The following is a 21,328-nucleotide window of genomic DNA, read 5'->3' as shown; positions in this document are numbered from 1 at the left end:
TGAAAAACATCACCACAGCATGATGCTGCTGCCACCACCATGCTTCACCGTAGGGATGGTGCCAGGTTTCCTCCAGAAGTGACGCTTGGCATTCAGGCCGAAGAGTTCAATCTTAGTTTAATCAGACCAGAGAATCTTGCATCGGCAAGGTAGAACAGTTGTCTCTGGTAAGACAAGGGGTGGCGGTCTGTGTATATTTGTAAATAACAGCTGGTGCACGAAATCTAATATTAAGGAAGTCTCTAGGTTTTGCTTGCCTTATCTCATGATAAGCTGTAGACCACACTATTTACCAAGAGAGTTTATCTATATTTTTCTGTTTATTTACCACCACAAACCGATGCTGGCACTAAGACCGCACTCAACGAGCTGTATAAGGCCATAAGCAAACAAGAAAATGCTCATCCAGAGGCGGCGCTCCTAGTGGCCGGGGACTTTAATGTAGGGAAACTTACATCCGTTCTACCTCATTTCTACCAGCATGGTAAATGTGCAACCAGAGGGAAAAAAACTCTAGACCACCTTTACACCACACACAGAGACGCGTACAAAGCTCTCCCCCGCCCTCCATTTGGCAAATCTGACCATAATTCTGTCTTCCTGATTCCTGCTTACAAGCAAAAACTAAAGCAGGAAGTCCCAGTGACTTGCTCAGTACAGAAGTGGTCAGATGACGCATATGCTAAGCTACTGTTTTGCTAGCACATACTGGAATATGTTCCGGGATTCTTCCGATGGCATTGAGGAGTACACCACATCAGTCACTGGCTTCATCAATAAGTGCATCGATGACATCGTCCCCACAGTGACCGTACATTCCTCAACCTGAAGCCATGGATTACAGGCAACATCCGCACTGAGCTAAAGGGTAGAGCTGCCGCTTTCAAGGAGCGGGACTCTAACCTGGACGCTTATAAGAAATCAAGCTATGCCCTCCGACGAACCATCAAACAGGCAAAGTGTCAATACAGGACTAAGATCGAATCGTACTGACCTACAAACGCAATGGTCAGAAGACTGCCAACAATTCCTCATTCTATATTTTATTCAGGTTATCTACTTTTTATACTTTCTAGTTTAAACTAGAAATGTCTGGGGTCAAGAAACATACGGGTTCGCCCACCAAAATGGGAACTAAATGCCAGAAAACCGAAGTTACTACTGATGCTAGCTTTAGCAACGCCATTTCGCTAGCTTTAGCTGAACAACAAGACCGGATGGAGGCGGTGGTTACACGTGCTGTTGGTGCAGCAATTCAAGGAGTTAGGGATCAAGTTGCACCCACATGGGATCAGTTCGGGCGCTAATAGAAAAGGTGGATCGCATTCAGACTGCCGCAAGGGGCTTAAAAAGGGATGTGAACCCCAGCACTTTGGAACTTGAGAAGATGCGGTTCAAGACAGATGCAGTAACGTGAGGGTCACGGGGATTGCTACAAACAAGGGAGGGTGGTGATGCAATTGATTTCCTGCAAGAAATCCTCCCCAAATGGATTCCGTCACTTGGTACTACTTCGATTCAAATGGAATGGGCCCACAGGATCTACAACCAAAATGCAAAGAAGGACAACCCCCGGACCATGGTCTTCAAGTTCTCAGATATCAAGACCGCAACGCTATTCTACAAGGAGCACATGAAGCAAGAAAGAATGCACCCATCCATGATGCCGGGAGAACCATACGTTTTTATGCGGACTACAGGGCCTTCACAAATCAGCGAAGGAAAGCATTCGCAGATGTCCAGAGGGAATTGTACTCGCAGGGCATACCATCTTTTCTGATCTATCCCGCCACCCTGCGACTTACTTTCAATGGTGAGCAGCTCTCCTTCACCTCGGCAAAAGAGGCAGAGGAATTTCGGAGAAGTCTCCCCGGTGACAGGTGAAGGAAAGCGAGTGCTTTCCTTTACGGATGCCGAGGAAGGGCCCGGACAGCAGGATGACAAGGAGTCGCAGAATGAAACTGGAGCAACAGGGAGCTAAAGATTCCGTTTACCGGCTAGCTAACATTTAGTTGACTACTCAACTCTTATCTATCTTTGTTTTGGACAGGAACTTCTCCTAGTACCGGGACCGAAAATGGAGGAAACTTTCCTTCACTGTTGGAGCTAAGGACATTAGCTGGCTAGCGGAGATGGAGGCTGGTTCAACCTGTTGACTTTACTTTGGATGGTTTATTTTATTTCATTATTATTATTATTTAGTACCGGATTATAAAAATATGGTAATGTTTTCACTGTTTGAACCCATGGATTTGCACTTATCTTGGTTACATGTCACTGCTTATCGAAGGTAAATCTGAACCACTTTCAGTTCAACTCGTAATTGTCAGGATTGTTTTTGACAATGGTTAAGCTGTCTCTTTTACCCCTGAATGTCCGTGGTTTGAATGCGAAAATTCTCATTCTCAAAATCTCATTTGCGAGTAGAAGATATCTCTCGCTTACAGGATAAGGTTTATAAATGTCCGTTGATTAATGCATGTAATACATGAAACACAACAGCTGGACACCCCGTGTGCTGTGCTGTCTCTAGATGCTGAGAAGGCTTTTGACAGGCTTGAATGGCAGTACCCGTGGGCTGTCTTGGAGAAATGTTGTTTGGCAAAGAATTTTATCGATATGGTTTGTGTGTTATATGCTAACCCTGTTGCTAGGATTTCTACTAATGGCATACGCTCAAGTTCATTCCCTATTTTTCAGGGATGTAGACAAGGAGATGGCCTATCCCCAAAGTTATTCATTTTGTTGCTAGAGCTTTTAACACAACATCTAAGACAGAATGTAATTACATCTCCTATACTGATTAATTAAATATTCCTCTCATATCAGTATATGTGGATGATATTCTCCTATACATGACAGATATTCAGAATTCAATTTCATCTTTATTATCCATATTTGAACAATTCAAATTGCTGTCCGGGTATAAGATAAATTGGACAAAATCAGCATTAATGTTACTGAATGAAGCAGCAAAGAAAGTTTCACTTCCCTCAACAATTCCTATGAAAACACAGTTCACGTATTTGGGTAGTAGTATACAAACATCTCTGCATGGTCTGGTGAAGTTTAATTATGAGAAAGCTTACAAGGAGGTTGAACGAGATTTAACCGTTTGGGAGAAGTTGCCTGCTTCTTTACAAACTAGGGTCATTCCTATAAAGATGAATGTGTTGCCACGTATTAGTTTCCTGAGCATGATGATCCCACTCCCTCCACCAGTAGGTTATTGGGGAATGATTGATACATTTATACGTAAATACCTTTGGAATGGCAAACATCCAAAGATTAGGTTTGAGGTGTTACAACGACAGAAGTGTAATAGTGGACTTGCATTACCAAATTTTTGTATTTACCACCAATCTTTCCAGTTACGCCCACTTAGATCATGGTTTGATCAGTCTACATCAGCCTTTATTGAGGAATAACTTGTTTCACCTACTAGATTGCAGGATGTGTTATTTTCTGGTATATCTAATAAGAAATGCATGCTGTATTTTGGTACTATTATTTCTAATAAAATAGAGAATTTTAGGAAGGTTGAGAAGTGTGTAAGTGGTAACTGGAAATGGCATCTCAATACCCCTCTGAGGCCCTGTGTAGCTCAGTTGGTAGAGCATGGCGCTTGCAACGCCAGGGTAGTGGGTTCGTTTCCCACGGGGGGCCATGAAAATGTATGCGTTCACTAACTGTAAGTCGCTCTGGATAAGAGCGTCTGCTAAATGACTAAAATGTAAATGTAAATAACAAGGCTATTACTTCCGGTAATAAACCTTTTGAGTCTAGAGCCTGGTCTGCAAAAGGGGTCAATATTCAACTCAAAGGCTCTTCTTAGTTTTCAGGAACTTCGTCTTGATTTGATTTGCCAGGGTCTTCATTCTTACTATATCTTAGACTACGGTCAGAGCTTCCTGTCTATGGGGTACTATATCTTAGACTACGGTCAGCGCTTCATGCTTATGGGGTTCTACATCGTAGACTACGGTCAGCGTTTCGTGCCTATGGGGTTCTATATCTTAGACTAAAAAAGGGGAAGAGTGTAATTTTATTTTTGCCCTTGTGACCCAATAAAAAACTATTGTTCACAAAAAAAAAACTGTTTTCGCTTTGTCATTATGGGGTATTGTGTGTAGATTGATGACCTTTGTTTTGGAGGTGTTCAGAACATGGTGAACTGCAGAGAAAGCTTTGTTGTAGAGCGTTTAACACAAAATCCGGGGAGGGGCCAGCTGAATATGACTGTATCATCTGCATATAAATGGATGAGAGAGCTTCCTATTGCTTGAGTTATGTTGTTGATGTAAATTGAGAAGAGTGTGGGGCCTGGGATCGAGCCTTGGAGTACTCCCTTGGTGACAGGCAGTGGCTGAGACAGCAGATGTTCTGACTTTGCACACTGCACTCTTTGAAAAAGGTAGTTAGCAAACCAGGCCAAAGACCCCTCAGAGACACCAATACTCCTTAGCCGACCCACAAGAATGGAATGGTCTACCATATCAAAAGCTTTGCCAAGTCAATAAAAATAGCAGCACAAAATTGCTTAGAAGTAAGGGCAATGGTGACATCATTTAAGACCTTTAAGGTTGCAGTGACACATCCATAACCTGAGCGGAAACCAGATTGCATTCCAGAGAGAATACTATAGACATCAAGAAAGCCAGTCAGTTGATTATTGACAAGTTTTTCCAACACTTTTGATAAACAGGGAAAGTTCGAAATTGACGTATAACATTTAGAATCAGCTTGATCGCCCCCTTTAAATAAAGGATGCACCGTGGTTGCCTTCCAAGCACTGGGAACCTCCCCAGAGAGGAGAGATAGGCTCCGCATTGATAGGGGCTGCAACCTTAAAGACATTTTTTTTTCTAAACCATCTGACCCAGATGTTTTTTGGGGGTCAGGTTTAAGGAGCTCCTTTAGCACAGCAGATTGCCACCTGGATAGTGTTGTCTGAACAGGTACAAAGCCAAGGTTGGTCATTTACTGATACCTGCAGTTCTGGAATGTTTGCTCAGGAGTATAATAAATTGTCTGATTCCTCCTGATGACCTGGATGAAATTATGTGATCCTTCCTTAACCCAGTTGACTACTTTAAGAGGTTGAAACCCCTTGAAGGTAATTTCCATGCTAAAACGGGTTCTATCCATCCAGAATCCTCTTTCTACCCCTATGAGCTTTCCACAGTGCTAAAGTGAGTGTCGCTGTCCACTGTGAATCAACCAGTGCAACTGTCTGTGGTGCGGTAGTGAGTGCATGTGTTTTCTGTGCTGAGGTGGGTGACTCTGTCCATGGTGCTGAACTGGAAACGCCTGTCTTCTGTCCTTTAGCTTGTGGCCCTGTCCATGGTGCTGAACTGGCAACACCTGTCTTCTGTCCTTTAGCTTGTGGCCCTGTCCATGGTGCTGAACTGGAAACACCTGTTATGTACTTTATCTTGTGGCCCTGTCCATGGTGCTGAACTGGAAACACCTGTCTTCTGTCCTTTAGCTTGTGGCCCTGTCCATGGTGCTGAAGGGGGTGGCCTTCGGTCATGGCTAGAAGGTATCCAGCTTTTGTCAAAATGTCCAGCTTTTGTCAAACCCTAACCCTTTTCCTAACCTTAACCTAATGTTCCTAACCTGCTACGTTAATTATCCTAACCTGCTGCGTAAGTTCTCCTAACCTGCTACGAAAAGTTAAATCTGATGTTAATTTGACAAAATCTGGATCCCTTCTAGCCATGACCGTGTCCTTCAGCCACACCTCTCTTGGTGACAAACCCTTTTCATCTTGATCAGCCACAACAGCTTGATGCCCAGGAATGTACAAGACAATTCTTGCTTATTACTCACAACTCACCGAGCATCCACGCGCACACTACAATTCACCAAGCACACGCAAACATTGGAAAAATACTTTGTGATTTGTGTGCCAAACAATTGAAAAGTTTAGATGACTGGTTTCTGCCTTTCTTATGCAACTAAAGTTTTTACAATTGTTTTGTGTAAGAGGCTTTCATTGCAAATATCTTCCATCTTTCTTCATGTCCCAACAGTACCTGATCAAAGTGAATGAGATCAAAACTAAGAAGGGAGTTGACCTGCTCCAGAACCTCATAAAGTACTACCATGCACAGTGCAAGTAAGTATACTGACAGAACTTCCAGCACATACTTAAATGCCTTGTTTTCACCAGAAAAGGCAGTGTTGATCAATCAATCAATATCTTTATTGTCCCAATTGGGACATTTGTAGTCAGTCAGGTTTGCAACATTAAAACAACACTAAAAACAATAACAACCATTCAACAGATGTACACATAAGATAAATAGTACGAGATCAGTTACACTCTTAAAATCATCAAATAGGAGCCGTTTATTTGTGCCCCATGCTGATTATGGGATGTATTGTGAGTGGAAGAGTTGAGTGGTTTTGGGTTACTTAGTACTCCCTCAACCAACAATATGTGGCTATCAGTGTTGTTGTCGGGTTAGCAGTTGCGGTTAAAATATCAACTTCCGTAAGATTGCTGCATGGCAAAGGCAACACAAGTGTTGGAATAGTCAAGCATATGTGATTGACAAACAACTTGTCAGACTCCTCCATGTTAGATAACTGGACTTCAGACTGCAAACCATTGTAGTGTGAAAGCAAAACGTATTAAAAAATATATGTTGATATGCTTATGCTAGAATACCAGACTACTCTTTATTTTTCAGCTTTTTTCAAGATGGATTGAAAACCGCAGACAAGTTGAAGCAGTATATTGAGAAGCTTGCAGCTGACCTGTATAACGTAGGTGACATCTACATTTTAAATGTGAAAATGATTAGAGAAAAGGCTGTTAGTCTCTCTGCTGTATGGCTTTATGTTTTCATCTATATCTATCCAATCAGTGTATGTGGTGATTTGGTTGTCACTGACGGGGATTTGATAGTAATTTTAGTGATGTGAATGGTTCTCACTCCACAGATAAAGCAGACCCAGGATGAGGAGAAGAAGCAGTTGACGGCCCTAAGAGACCTCATTAAATCATCTCTGCAGCTGGACCAAAAGGAGGTAGCCTTTTTTGTCTAATAAACCATGGGAGTGCAGCAGGGCACCATACTTGGACCAATATTCATTTGGATTATGGACCCTAGTATTGGCCTGCCTATGCCATATTGTTGACTTGTATAGTGTGATTTGCTATATTATTTGTATCCTTGGGTAATGCTCTAACATTTCTCTAAGATACAGCTGTTGTCTTAAACATAAATAATCTTCTATGACCATATCTACCTGCTAACATTGACAAGAGAGGTTCTCAGTGAAAAGGATATCCTTTCATTCTTACTCATATTACCTAAGACCATCCATTCCTTCTACCTCCATACGTCCCTTCCTCATCTGCCTCAAACTCATAAGAACCATAACACAAGCCCTATGCCATTTCAACAGTCCATTGTTCTATACTTTTCTGCATAAGAAGTGCAATAACAGTAATGGAGCAAGTCTTTCATGTCTCATACCCACTGAGCCGGGTTTTCCACAGCGGCCAGGGAAACACTGTCATGTCCAGCGGGAGGTACTGTACATGCTGTATCCAGCAGTGACATAAAATGTGTATGAGATTAAGTCTCTCCCCTAATGTATCTCCCACTTGGTGCGCACTGCAGTTCCACAAAAGTGTACCTGATAATAGACCTCAGGTATGCCACATTTATTCACCCAACATCAGGTACCAACTCAGTGGCCTTGTGGTTAGTGTCTGCCCTGAGATGAATTTAAAAAATGTATTGCTCTGGATTTTTTGGGGTTTTGCCCCCCTCTATCCTTGACTTTTTCTACATGAGTCTATATAACACATTGTCGTTGTTAGAATCTTAATATAACAAACAGACCGCACTCAACGAGCTGTATCAGGCCATAAGCAAACAAGAAAATGCTCATCCAGAAGCGGCACTCCTAGTGGCCAGGGACTTTAATGTAGGAAAACTTCAATCTGTTTTACCTCATTTCTACCAGCATGTTACGTGTAACCAGAGGAGAAAAATAAATTGCTACAAAATCTGAACGAAAACGACTCCGATTGTGGGGAAGAAATGAATATGACATCTCTGATGATTGATTATTCTTCTGATTCTGAGTTTACGACTCAGAGGCCTAAACAAAAAAAAAACAGAACGGTGGGCACTGAGCAGATGCCTGCGCAACCACCAAATGAAACGGTGAGACAGGAGAGAGGAAGGGATGGCACTGTTTGGATAGAACAAGCCGGTGACAATGCTATTATGCTATGATTATCAGCACATAATGTCATCACTGAGAGAGCAGGCCCTACAACGCACTCACCAGCTTTCGTTGTTTATGTGACATGGACATGCTCCAACTGATGCCATTGCGTGAACACACACCATGTAAGCACGAGCTGACAATAATTGACTATTTTTGACTGCTGTCATATCAACACATATTCATTATAATGCCATTAATGCTTTTGTGCTGAGTTTCACTATTTATCAAGCACACTTAGCGCTTATAATGATATTTATATACTGATATATACTGATGTTTTCATCATTTGACCGTGCATCTTGCTGACCTTGAATCTTGGTGGTTAGGGTATTATTTAAATTGTTGTCTTTATAAAAATAAGCTGTTACCGCGTTCCAACACATATGCTTTCTGTTTCATAGTTGTACGAAAGGCACAAATAAAATTGATTGAAACTTTAAAATTGTGGTTTTTGTTTTAGTTTTTTACATATAGCCTACAGCAGGGGTCTCCAACAGGTAGATCGTGAACTACCAGTAGCTCGCAGCCCACCTATTAGTAGCTCGCCAATTAATTCGGAAAGTACATGGATTTTTTCATTTGATATATCGCAAACTGTCTTAAACATAAAACTCCTGCCTGCTATCCAATCAAAGCCACATTATACCACCCCTGGTTAGCCACTATTGGCTTAAAAAGCCAAACGTAACACAATATCTGCCAATTAATTTCCAGCAATATTGCCCCTGTCTGTCTTGTTTGGTGCGCGCGTTTGTTTATCACTCCTCCATATGTAGCCAGTTAGAGATGCTAATGATAACTGTCTTGTGGGTAGACAGAAACACTTTCCCCAAAAACCTTCTCAAATTATATGTTAACGGGGAAGTTCACCCAAAAGCACTTCTGGGCCCTTTATAACACTTGCCTGGCTGTTTGTCAGTACCCTAGACAGTTTTTAGGTCCATTGTTTGAGTATTTTGTTAAGTTGCGTCAATTCAAATCTGGTATTAGGAACAAAAGAGGTCAATACACGTCTTCTAAATAGACTAGTATTTTAATTAATGCAAACACTTCAATGGTAAATATGATGTTCGTATATACGGGCTCCCTGAAATACCACGCAGGGCAGACAGAGAACTAATCCATTGTTATGAGTTCTCCTTAAAATACTCTTGTCAGTTTTTAGTTCCCGCTCTCTGTTGGGCCTATCAGGGTAGAGACTGAGCGTGGTTTAGACTTACTCAGCCAATCCGTTGGCGCACAGGCTAGTCCCAGCCTCTTGGCGCATCCCTGTTGCCAGGCATAAGTTCTTATTATAACAACCTGTCATGGTGAGAAGAGCCAGCTCCCCTAGACACCATTCCTACGTCCAAGGAAGGTTCACAGATCACAAAGAAGCAGTATAGTCTAGTATTTGGAGACACAAATTCTTATCTCATCTTACCCCCTAAAACAGCTCCTCACATTAATCACAGCTTGCCAGGTGAAACAACCCACATCAGCACAGTCCAGACCCTCCATGCCTTAATCATTAATGCATTCCTTCCAAGCTATTCATCCCATCAATTATGAGAATAAAAAATCCCCACAATTTAGATTTCTGTATTTTATATCAAAATGCTGAATTTCCTAAATGACTTAAAATGCATTAAAAACAGTGTATTTATTGTTACATAAACAACAATTGGTGTCTCGGCATTGAATTGCCAAATCATGTGTTGTTTAATGTAAAAAGTATTTAAAAAACAAAGACCTACCTCGTGCTAGCGCAAAGGTCTTCCATATAGTCTGTAATCCGGTAGATACTCTTCTTCCTGGTTCTAAAATTGATAATTACAGGTGGCGGGACGATGGAGTGTCTTACTATTGGTCTTCAAGAAAGGAAATCAGAACGAAAGGAATTAAACAAAGAGATGGCATCTAGCTAGGCTAGCGGTTAGTAATCGCTGAAGTAAAGTAAGGCGAATAACGTTAGTAGTCGAGTATGACGTTGGCCAAAATGAAGTGCAATAATGTTCCGGTCAGATACAAATACACTACACATTTCCACTCTTTTCCTGACTGCGATGGTGCTTTATGTCAGGCATGGCTGCAGGCCATCCAACATCATGCTTATGGTGTCGGTACGACGCCTGAAGTCATTCACCATCTGTGGTTGACCGTGTCCAGTGATCACTTTGTAGCCACAGACTACAATGGGGACCGGTTGAAACCGGGTTCTGTTCCGACAGTCTTTCCACCATGGACGGGAAAGCTCCAACCATTCAAGGTATGTTGCTAGCTAGCTAAGTTGCTAACACCTGTAGCTAGTCACCACAAAGTAATTTATAACGTTATTTGTTTGCCATTCATTTAATTTGTTTGTGATGTTTTTAGCTTAGCTACTACTGTAACGGTAACGTTATCCTGTCCTACTGACTGTTTAGCTTATTTTGATTTGTGATGCAATTCCCTTTTTCATTATAACGTTACTGATAAGAAATTGTATATTATTTTCTACTAGGCATCACAGTTTTCTGTAGTGCTATTGATTGCATAAAATTACTTGCCCTAGTTGAGGTCCATGAGTAGCACACAGCCCTAGCCAGAGCCATATAGATAAATATATGTCTCTGGCCCTAGCTGTTGCATGACTTGTAATGACAAACTAGCCCAAACTTTACATTATTTAAATTAAAACATTTAGAATATCAGCTCATGCCCTGAATTGACATGTAATGACTGACTCTGTTTTATACCAGCCAACATCACCAATCACTCTTTCTGTTTATACCTGCCTGGGAGGGAATGGAAGATGGAGAGGGGTAGTGGGACAGACATGAGTATAGGACAATGAACCATACTGTTTCGGATTTGATCTTTGTTCAATTTCTCACATCTATCGTTGTATCCTTTTCACACGCCTCCTCCAATAATGTTTCAGGAGGATGCAAGGAAAGACTAATTAGGATTAATTTATATTTTTTGGTTTGTTATTCTGTTACACATCTTTCAGGAGATCCGAGAAGCCGTGTGGAGTATTCCAAACAGGCTAAGAACTGGGTAGAGAAGAGTGTCTGAACAGAAGACATTCAACTTTAGAACCTGATTGGTCCAGCAGGCTTTCAAGAGGCGGGAAGATAAACAGGTCATATACAAAGACCTAGACTTCAAAGTTGACACACCAGACCTACCTCCCAACATCGCCCCGGTGGAAAAACCAACCAAGGAGGAGCTGGTGGCTAAATTTTGCAACAAACTTTAGCTAGCCTAATGATGGCAGTGTGATGTTGTGGAACGCCATCAATAACATGCCATGCAATCATTGGTGGCTGCGTGCAGTGTGACTGCTATGTAGACCACCTGGAACAGCACCGTTCTCTATCTCAGAGATGTATTCATTCCGGTAAATTCATGGGCATAGAAATCAGAATGAATAGATCTGGCTTGGAACCTCTAACCCTGGCAATTTAACTGGTCAACTCATGGGTACACTTGCAAAACTTCACCCGTTCTATTCAATGAGGGGATTTGATTAATCTGGCCCGGGCGCCCGGGTAGGCATGTTTTGCACCAGGTGAAGTTTTGGAACTGAGCTGCCTCCCAGGAGTAATGAGTAGGATTCTGTGGGAAGACCTCAATTGCATACTCCTCGCGTCCTCTCTCCTTCTCAAAACGCATGTGCACACACTACATGTTAATGTTTTTAAATGTATGTAAATGGTAAAGTATTTTGTCTGTAATGTCTTTGTTGTTATGTGTCGGACCCCAGTAAGACTAGCTGTCGCCAAAACCTGTTGGAGTGAAAACCTACAAAACGGTTGCTCTCCAGCAACATGTTTGTAAATCACTGGTCTAATTAATGCTGAGTGACAGCATGAATGGCATAGTAACTGTGTAATTGTTGTTTTATAAGAACATTAAAAAAACAAAACTACAATGTTATTTCTTGAAAATGTTATTCGTATAAGACGCTATGAGCCTTCTCAACTTCCTGGAATCCAATGTAGCTGCTGTTGGGGTCAGGGTAGTTAGATGTAATTGTTGCCACCACAGAGGCTTGGAGTACCTGTCGTTGGTCTCAACCTAGATGTTCTCCCCTCAGCATCCACTCCAGGGTGATCTGTATTGTCTAGAGAGACAGAAAATAAATACTTGATAATGTACTTCTGATGTGATTTAAGCATTGACAGACTCAGAACATCCAGTTTTTTCTCTATGAATAATTGTAATATTGAGAGTAAAAAAACGGGGGGGAAAAAACAGGGGAAAAAAACACATCTGAGAAAACAGAATTCGGGAAATTACAAAATATAATTTTAAGGGGCATGTCATGACAAATACTGTTTATTAACCATTATTTTACCAGGTGTATTGACAAAAGAGAAGAATGTGCCTATTTAAAAGTTGTAAAAAAAAAAGTTTAGCTCGCAATTTTTTTTCTTCTTTTAAGTAAACTAATGGAAATGCTGTTGTTATAAAAAATAAAGTATTCTAATGTTACCTAAGACCTTCATAAACACAACCAAATTATTATTTTTGCGATAGCATAAATGAAATGTATTAATTACACTGTTGAATGTTGCAGTTCGAATGACTGCTCATTAGCTTGTAGGGGGGTCCCTCGAGGCCCAGCAATTTATAGTGTTAAGGAGACAGATTGGGAGTAAGGCCCTGCGACAAACTAGTGTCCTGTCCAGGGGATGTACTTGTACATCAAGCTGCCTCATGCTACAGAAACAGGTGATAGGCTCCTGCCCTAGGGTCCATTCTGGCTCGGACAAGGCTACTTACAGTGCACTTGGAAAGTATTCAGATCGCTTCCCTTTTTCCATATTTTGTTACGTTACAGTCTTATTATAAAATTGATTAAATACAGTTTTTCCTCATCAATCTACACACACTACCCCATAATGCCAAAGCGAAAACAGGTTTTTAGTAATTTTTGCAAATGTATTACAAATAAAAAACAGAAATACATTATTTACATAAGTATCCAGACCCTTTGCTATGAGAGCTCAGGTGCATCCTGTTTCCATTGATCATCCTTGAGATGTTTCTACAACTTGATTGGAGTCCACCTGTGGTAAATTCAATTGGACATGATTTGGAAAGACACACACCTGTCTATATAAGGTCCAACAGTTGATAGTGCATGTCAGAGCAAAAACCAAGCCATGAGGTCGAAATAATTATCCGTAGAGCTCCGAGAAAGGATTGTGTCGAGGCACAGATCTGGGGAAGGGTACCAAAAAATGTCTGCAGCTTTGAAGGTCCCCAAGAACACTGTGGCCTCCATCATTCTTAAATGGAAGATGTTTGGAACCACCAAGACTCTTCATAAAGCTGGCTGCCCGGCTAAACTGAGCAATCAGAGGAGAAGGGCCTTGGTCAGGGAGGTGACCAAGAACCCGATGGTCACTCTGACAGAGCTCCAGAGTTCCTCTGTGGAGATGGAAGAACCTTCCAGAAGGACAACCATCTCTGCAGCACTCCACCAATCAGGCCTTTATGGTAGAGTGGCCAGACAGAAGCCACTCCTCAGTAAAAGGCAAATGACAGCCCGCTTGGAGTTTGCCAAAAGGTACTTAAAGAACTCAGACTATGAGAAACAAGATTCTCTGGTCTGATGAAACCAAGATTGAACTCTTTGGCCTGAATGCCAAGCGTCACGTCAAGGAAACCTGGCACCATCCCTACAGTGAAGCATGGTGGTGGCAACATCATGCTGTGGGGATTTTTTTCAGCGGCAGGGACTGGGAGACTAGTCAGGATCGAGGGAAAGATGAATGGAGAAAGTACAGAGAGATCCTTGATGAAAACCTACTCCAGAGCACTCAGGACCTCAGACTGGGGGCGAAGGTTCACCTTCCAACAGGACAACGACCATAAGCACACAGCCAAGACAATGCAGGAGTGGCTTCTGGACAAGTCTCTGAATGTCCTTGATTGGCCCAGCCAGAGCCCGGACTTGAACCCGATTTAATATCTCTGGCGAGACCTGAAAATAGCTGTGCAGTGACGCTCTCCATCCAACCTGACAGAGCTTGAGAGGATCTGCAGAGAAGAATGGGAAAACTCCCCAAATACAGGTGTGCCAAGCTTGTAGCGTCATACCCAAGAAGACTCAAGGCTGTAATCGCCGCCAAAGGTGCTTCAACAAAATAGGGTCTATATAGTAAAGGGTCTGAATACTTTCCGAATGCACTGTACTCTCTTTACTTTACTCCACAGTTAGTTTACTTTTCATTGTCTTAAGCCAACTGTAGATAAGTCAGAGTGGCCAGTGCTGTACCATGCTGGTAGCCAGTGTCAAGTAACCCCTTGCTGGGAACCAGTGTTGTGCTACACGGACTGCTCAGTCTAATGTAAACCTGTTTTGTTTTTTGTTTGAGCATTGGATAATAGATGTATCTTTATATCATAAGACCCTACATTTTATTTTATTCACTGATAGATTTATTGGGGGGGGGGGGATGCACTGAGTACAACCCAGGGGATAACACTTTAAAGGGATTCCACTTGGTCCCCAATGGAACACTTTTCTTTTCCGGCGTGGTAACCATAGATCCTTGGTGCAGGGAAGGTGTGGTTATCCCACAAGGAAAACCACACCTCACCCCACTGGTATTCAGCTTCTGAAAACAGTACAGTATAGATCTGATTCAGCCATAAAATGTTGCTCTCTATAGTAATCAGCATTTACCCAACATCAACCCATCACATCCCAGTCAATCCATTCAACATCGTTTTACCTCCCCTCAAGCCTTAAAAGCAGGAAATGTATTGAACTGGTAAAGTTGCAGTATGTAACTTTTTGGGGGACCCGGCCAAATCAACATAGAAAAGTGAGTTATAGATCTGTCATTGTTATTAAAAGCAAGTCTACGAAGCGGTAGATTTTTTCTATGTGCGCTATTTCTATGCTTCCCGTTAAGTTTAGTTTTTGCGTCTTTTACTTTCGGTTTTGTACACCAGCTTAAAAAAAAGCTGAAAATAAAATATTTTTGCTTATGGAAAATATATTTCACAGCTGTTTAGATGGTACAATGATTATCTACACTATACTTGTTTTTTTTGTCACATAAACTGAAATTAGACTTACTGTAAGAATTTTAGCAACCAGGAAATGGCGGAGAGATTTCTGCATAGTGCACCTTTAAGGTGTGGATATAGGCATTCCTTATTCCTATTTATAGCAGCCAATTGCCTGAGAAGGGGTATTTTTCCTGAATTTATAATACTAACCACTCTCTGTATTAACTGTTGTTTTCTTGATATGGATATGGGGTCTCCAACCTTTACTAGCACGAGGGCTACTTTTTTTAAAATTAACATGTTGCAAGCTACAATTTTTTTCTAAACTTTTAAATAGAAGATAAGAATGTGCCTGTCAAAATACCTGGTAAAATAGTGGTTAATAAACTGTATTTGGGATGACAGGCCCCATAAAATTATCTTATGTATTTTCCCGATTTCTGTTTTATTTTCCCTGTTTTAGCATTTTTTCAATTTTTACCCTCAATATTACAATTATTCATAGAGAAACAACGAAAATGTATGTTCTGAGTCCATGTCAATGCTTAAATCACACCAGAATACATTTTGTATAGGTCTGGAAAAAAACATAATTCCCCGCTTCTAGCAAGAGAGGAATGTGTCAGTCTAGCGATGTTTCTGCTGTTAGGCCTACTGCTGCAGCGTCTCATGGCAGAGTTTGCAAAACAATGGCCACCCAATTGATACAAATAATCATAATGTAGTAAGCCTACATTGCAGTTAACATTTAATTGAGAAGGTTTTTGTGGAAAGTCTGTCTACCCACAAGATGGTTATCATTAGCATGGCTACATGCGGAGTGATAAACAAACGCGAGCATCAAACATCAGACGGGCAATATTGCTGCAAATTAAATTGTCCGATATTGTGTTATGTTTGGCTTTTTAAGCCAATAGTGGCTAAGCAGGGGTGGAATAATGTGGCTTTGATTGGATAGTAGCCGGGAGCTTTATGTTTATGACAGTTTGTGGAACAAATGAAAAAAATCCATGTACTTTCAGAATTGCTTGGCGAGCTACTCATAGGTGGGATGCGGTTCTTGATACTTCAACATTGGTGCATTCTGACTTACTGCCTCTCTCTCCCCTTCACTGCATTCTCTGACTGAAGTCTAGGAGAGTAAGTGCTGTCCACTCAATACTAATCATTGGCTTCCTTTATTTTGTCCTGTAACCATTCCCCATGAATGTTTCATAGTTCTGTACCATGTCCCATTGTGTTTGTGACTATTTGGGATTTATTTGTAAAGTAGTGTCTATCTCTGGTAGTGTGTCTAAAGTAGTGTGTCTAGGTAAAGCAGTGTGTCTATACAGGAGTGTGTCTATGTAAATTAGTGTGTCTACGTAAAGCAGTGTGTCTATAAAGGAGTGTGTCTATGTAAATTAGTGTGTCTACGTAAAGCTGTGTGTCTATAAAGGAGTGTGTCTATGTAAATTAGTGTGTCTACGTAAAGGTGTGTGTCTATGTAAAGTAGTGTGTCTATGTACATTGAACCCTCTGTGACTGGGTCTTTCAGGACTCTCAGAGCAAGCAGAGTGGATACAGCATGCACCAACTACAGGGGAACAAGGAGTTTGGCAATGAGAAGAAGGGCTATTTGATGAAGAAAAGCGATGGGTGGGTGAAAAAGTGGATGGATGGGTACATTTGGTAATGTGTTGATGTGAACGCTGACTTACAATACAGTGTTACAGCCTGAATTAACAATTTATTAAATATAGCTTGTGTCATGGGCCTACACACAATACCCCATAATGTCAAAGTGGAATCATGTTTTTTTTAATTTTTTAATTTTTTTTGTTTTTTTAATGAATTCAAAAAGTTCAGGAGTAAAAATGTGCTAAACAAGTCACATAATACGTTGCATGGACTCACTGTGTGCAATAATAGTGTTTAACATTGTTTTTTTAATTACTACTGTAACGGTTTTGACTTGAGGTTATTGTTTGTTAGGGGTGCCAGGTAGGTTGTGCCTACCAGAGAAAATATCGATTTCTCCGTTTTGTTTGAGAGGGAATGAGTCCAGTCCTGTCTGTCAAGTCTACACCAATACAAAGGACTCGTGTAAAAGTCAGTGTGGAAATACTTTTCATAAACCCTTAAAACATTGGATATAACTTCAAATCCACTGTTCTTTTGCGTTTGTTGTATTATCACAATAATCACACAATCAATAAGTCAAAAAACAATAACATCCTTGGTTCACTGGTAAATGTCCCTTACCTCGGGCATAAAAAGTGTCCAGCCCGGCAAATGAGTGCAGTGAACAAGTGACCTTACTCAATCAATGTTTGTCCGTTCATAAAGTGCAGCGTAAACCCAGTCTCAATCATACAATCAAAATCTCAAACTCTTTTACCACACAACCATAAAGAGCATCAGAAATCTCAGTAGTCTTCAACTACAACTGAACACATAAATCAACACTGATGGTCCTCTGTAGCTCAGCTGGTAGAGCACGGCGCTTGTAACGCCAAGGTAGTGGGTTCGATCCCCGGGACCACCCATACACAAAAATCGCTTTGGATAAAAGCGTCTGCTAAATGGCATATTATTATTATTATTATTAACACGGTATAAATCACCCCAAAACAAATTAAATACTGTATGCAAAAAAAGTGGTAGTCGGTCAGTCAGACAATCCAATCCGCCAACAGATCTCCAACGGAGAAAGTCCAAGGAGACCAACATAGATCAGTAGTCCAACAATAGACATAAGTAGATCCGATACTGGTTGATCCTGCGACACGGCTACAGTACACACTTTTAAATACAACAAAACAAACTGGGTATGAATGAGCTTCCAAGCTGAGGGTTGAACACTTCCTCTCTCGCGCCACTGTCACAACCCACTTTTGCGCAGCTGATGCTGGCTATTTCACAGGGACTTAAAGGGGAAGCGCCCCATCGGCAGGAGAAGCACTGAGACGATTCAGACAAATTCAGTACCTCTTCTCTGTACCACACACATACAATTACTGTATCTGTAAGGTCCCTCAGTCGAGCAGTGAATTTCAAATACAGATTCAACCACAAAGACCAGGGAGGTTTTCCAATGCCTCGCAAAGAAGGGAACCTATTGATAGATGGGTAAAAATAAAAATACAGACATTGAATATCCCTTTCAGCATGGTGAAGTTATTAATTACATTTTGGATGGTTTATCAATACACCCAGTCACTACAAAGATACAGGCATCCTTCCTAACTCAGTTGCAGGAGAGGAAGCAAACCGCTCAGGGATTTCACCATGAGGCCAATGGGGACTTTAAAACAGTTACAGAGTGTAATGGCTGTGATAGGAGAGAACTGAGGATGAATCAATAACATTGTAGTTACTCCACAATACTAACCTAAATGACCAAGTGAAAAGAAGGAAGCCTGTACAGAATACAAATATTCCAAAACATTTATCCTGTTTGTAATAAGGCACTAAAGTAAAACTGCAAAAAATGTGGCAAAGAAATTAACTTTGTGTCCTGAGTACAAAGCGTTATGTTTGGGGCAAATCCAACACAACACATCACTGAGTATCACTTTAAGTATTTTCAAGCATGGTGGTGACTGCATCATGTTTTGGGTATGCTTCAAGTTTCACATTTCCGTCACATGCACAAGTACAGTGAAATGCCTTTCTTGCAAACTCAAAACCCAACAATGCAATAATCAATAACAATGTGAGATAAGAATATGAAATATGAAATACACAATACAGTAATAAGTAAGTAAGCATACTATATACAGGAAATATTTAAAAGTCAGTTCCAATACCATATTTACATGTGCAGGGATACTGGAGTGATGGAGATAGATGTGTATAGGGGTAAGGGGACTAGGCAACAGGATATAAGATAAACAGAGTAGCAGCAGCTTGTATGTGAGAGGGTATGCGGGTGTGTAGAGTCAGTATAAATATATGTGCATATTATGTGTGAGTGAGAAGATGATGGAGTGAGTGTGAGTGTGTGTGTTGGAGTGACAGTGTGTGTGAGTTTGTAGGGGTCTGTGAGTGTCCATATTGTTAGCTATTTATCAGTCATATTGCTTGGGGATAGAAGCTGTTCAAGAGCCTGTTGGTGTCAGACTTGATGCACCGTTACCTCTTGCCATGTGGCAGCAGAGAAAATAGTCTGGCTTGGGTGGTTGGTGTCTTTGACGATTTTCCGGGCCTTCTTTTCACACCGCCTGATATAGATGTCCTGAAAGGCATTTAGCGCCATGTAGCGCCATGTGATCGCGGGCAGTGCTATTGCCATACCAAGCAGTGATGCAGCCATTGCAAGCAGTGATACTTGTCATTGGCAAGGACTGAGGAGTTTTTTAGGATAAAAATAATCGGAAAAGAGCTAAGCACAGGCAAAATCCTAGAGGAAAACCAGGTTCAGTTTGCTTTCCAACAGACACTGGGAGAGAAATTCACCTTTCAGCAGGACAATAACCTAAAACACAAGGCCAAATATACTTGCTTACGAAGATGACAGTGAATGGCCTAGTTACAGTTTTGACTTAAATAGGCTTGAAAATCTATGGCAAGACTTGTAAATGGCTGTCTAGCAATGATCAACAACCAACTTGACAGAGCTTGAAGAATGTTAAGAAGAATACTTATGTAAATTAGATATTTCTGTATTTAATGTTCAATACATTTGCTAAAATTTCTAAATACATATTTTCACTTTGTCATTATGGGGTATTGTGTGTAGATGGATGAGATTTTTTTTTTAAATCCATTTTGAATTCATGCTGTAACACACAACATTTGGAATAGGTCAAGGGGTATGAATACTTTCTGAAGGCACTGTATCAGTATTTGTTTGTCTGTGTAAATATTTATAAGATTAAGAAGTGTGAAAAATTATCTCCTTGATTTATTTCCTTGTTTCCTAGGTTACGGAAGGTGTGGCAAAGGAGGAAATGTTCTGTGAAGAGCGGCATCCTCACTATCGCACATGCCACAGTGAGTACTACTACATTGCACTACATTACCCATAATCCATTGCAACACAATGCAACGCAGCAACACAGTGAGAACACTCTTGTCCAGAAGTCAAATCCCACCAGACAAAAATATGTTGAACCAAGGTTCTATCAACATGTCAAACCCTATATCCTGGACACCCACCTGAGCGACCCCATGGGGTAGTTGCTTGAAGTGGTAGTTGCTTGTTAAAAATGTAATGTAATACAATGACAATTCGGGTTATAGGTTAAAATCCTACGCATGAACTGCCAACATTATTACGCACATTAATTGATAATGATGGGAAATAAGATATGCAAGATATTTGAATAGACATTTTTAAATTGCTATACAAATATATTGAGGTGAGAGCATTGGAAATGCCTTTGGCGGTTGACCTGCTTCTGTTTTGTGGGTGGCACTATGTGCTGTTTTCGATGGATGGGTCCTGGCCCCTTGGGGGCATAGGGATCCGGGGGGACAGGGGTGGTATGCTGATCACTGGGATGACGGCCCAACTTGGGATGGGGAGAGGTTTTTGCGGGGGAATTAGTGGAGAACAATTGGAGGGTTATTTAGTAACATTGCAAATATCATGGTACAGCTATATGGACACTCAATCACTAAGGTATTTTCTATTGGTAAATTTACAAACATATATAATGACAAATAGATTTGAAACTTGTATCTCATTATGGTATGTGGTGAAATAAGTATAGCCAGTTATAATTGTAATGGCTTAGCAGATAATAACAAAAGAGGAACAATATTTACATGGCTCAAAGAGAAGGAATATAATATCTATTGTTTACAGGAAACCCATTCAACAATTCTAGATGAAGTTGCGTGGAAAAAGGAATGGGGTGGCAAATATACTTCTCCCATGGGCAAAGAAACTCAAAAGGGGTGATGATATTAATTAACAGTAATTTCGATCCGAATGTGCAAATTGTCCAAACAGATACGCAAGGTAGATGGATTATTTTAAATATGTTATTGGACCATAAACAAATATGTCTCATTAACCTTTACGGACCAAATAATGATGATCCACACTTCTTTGAAAATATATATAATAAAATATCGACCTTGCAAG

At 40.9% G+C, this 21,328-nt stretch overlaps 1 protein-coding gene across 1 annotated transcript in view; it reads left to right on the top strand.

Moving 5' to 3' along the window:
- asap1a (ArfGAP with SH3 domain, ankyrin repeat and PH domain 1a) overlaps nt 1–21,328 on the top strand; it is a 200,410-nt gene that overhangs the window by 119,234 nt on the left and 59,848 nt on the right. Inside the window, exons 8-12 of the mRNA XM_084139939.1 lie at nt 6,036–6,121; nt 6,699–6,774; nt 6,952–7,038; nt 16,790–16,890; nt 20,160–20,229. Coding sequence (XP_083996065.1) covers nt 6,036–6,121; nt 6,699–6,774; nt 6,952–7,038; nt 16,790–16,890; nt 20,160–20,229 — 420 coding nt within the window. The remainder of the gene's footprint in view (nt 1–6,035; nt 6,122–6,698; nt 6,775–6,951; nt 7,039–16,789; nt 16,891–20,159; nt 20,230–21,328) is intronic.

This window comes from Coregonus lavaretus (assembly GCF_964263955.1).
Source record: "Coregonus lavaretus genome assembly, chromosome: 23".
Taxonomy (NCBI): Eukaryota; Metazoa; Chordata; class Actinopteri; order Salmoniformes; family Salmonidae; genus Coregonus; species Coregonus lavaretus.
The sequence above is the reverse complement of the archived record's forward strand: the minus strand, read 5'-3'. Positions and strand labels throughout refer to the sequence as shown.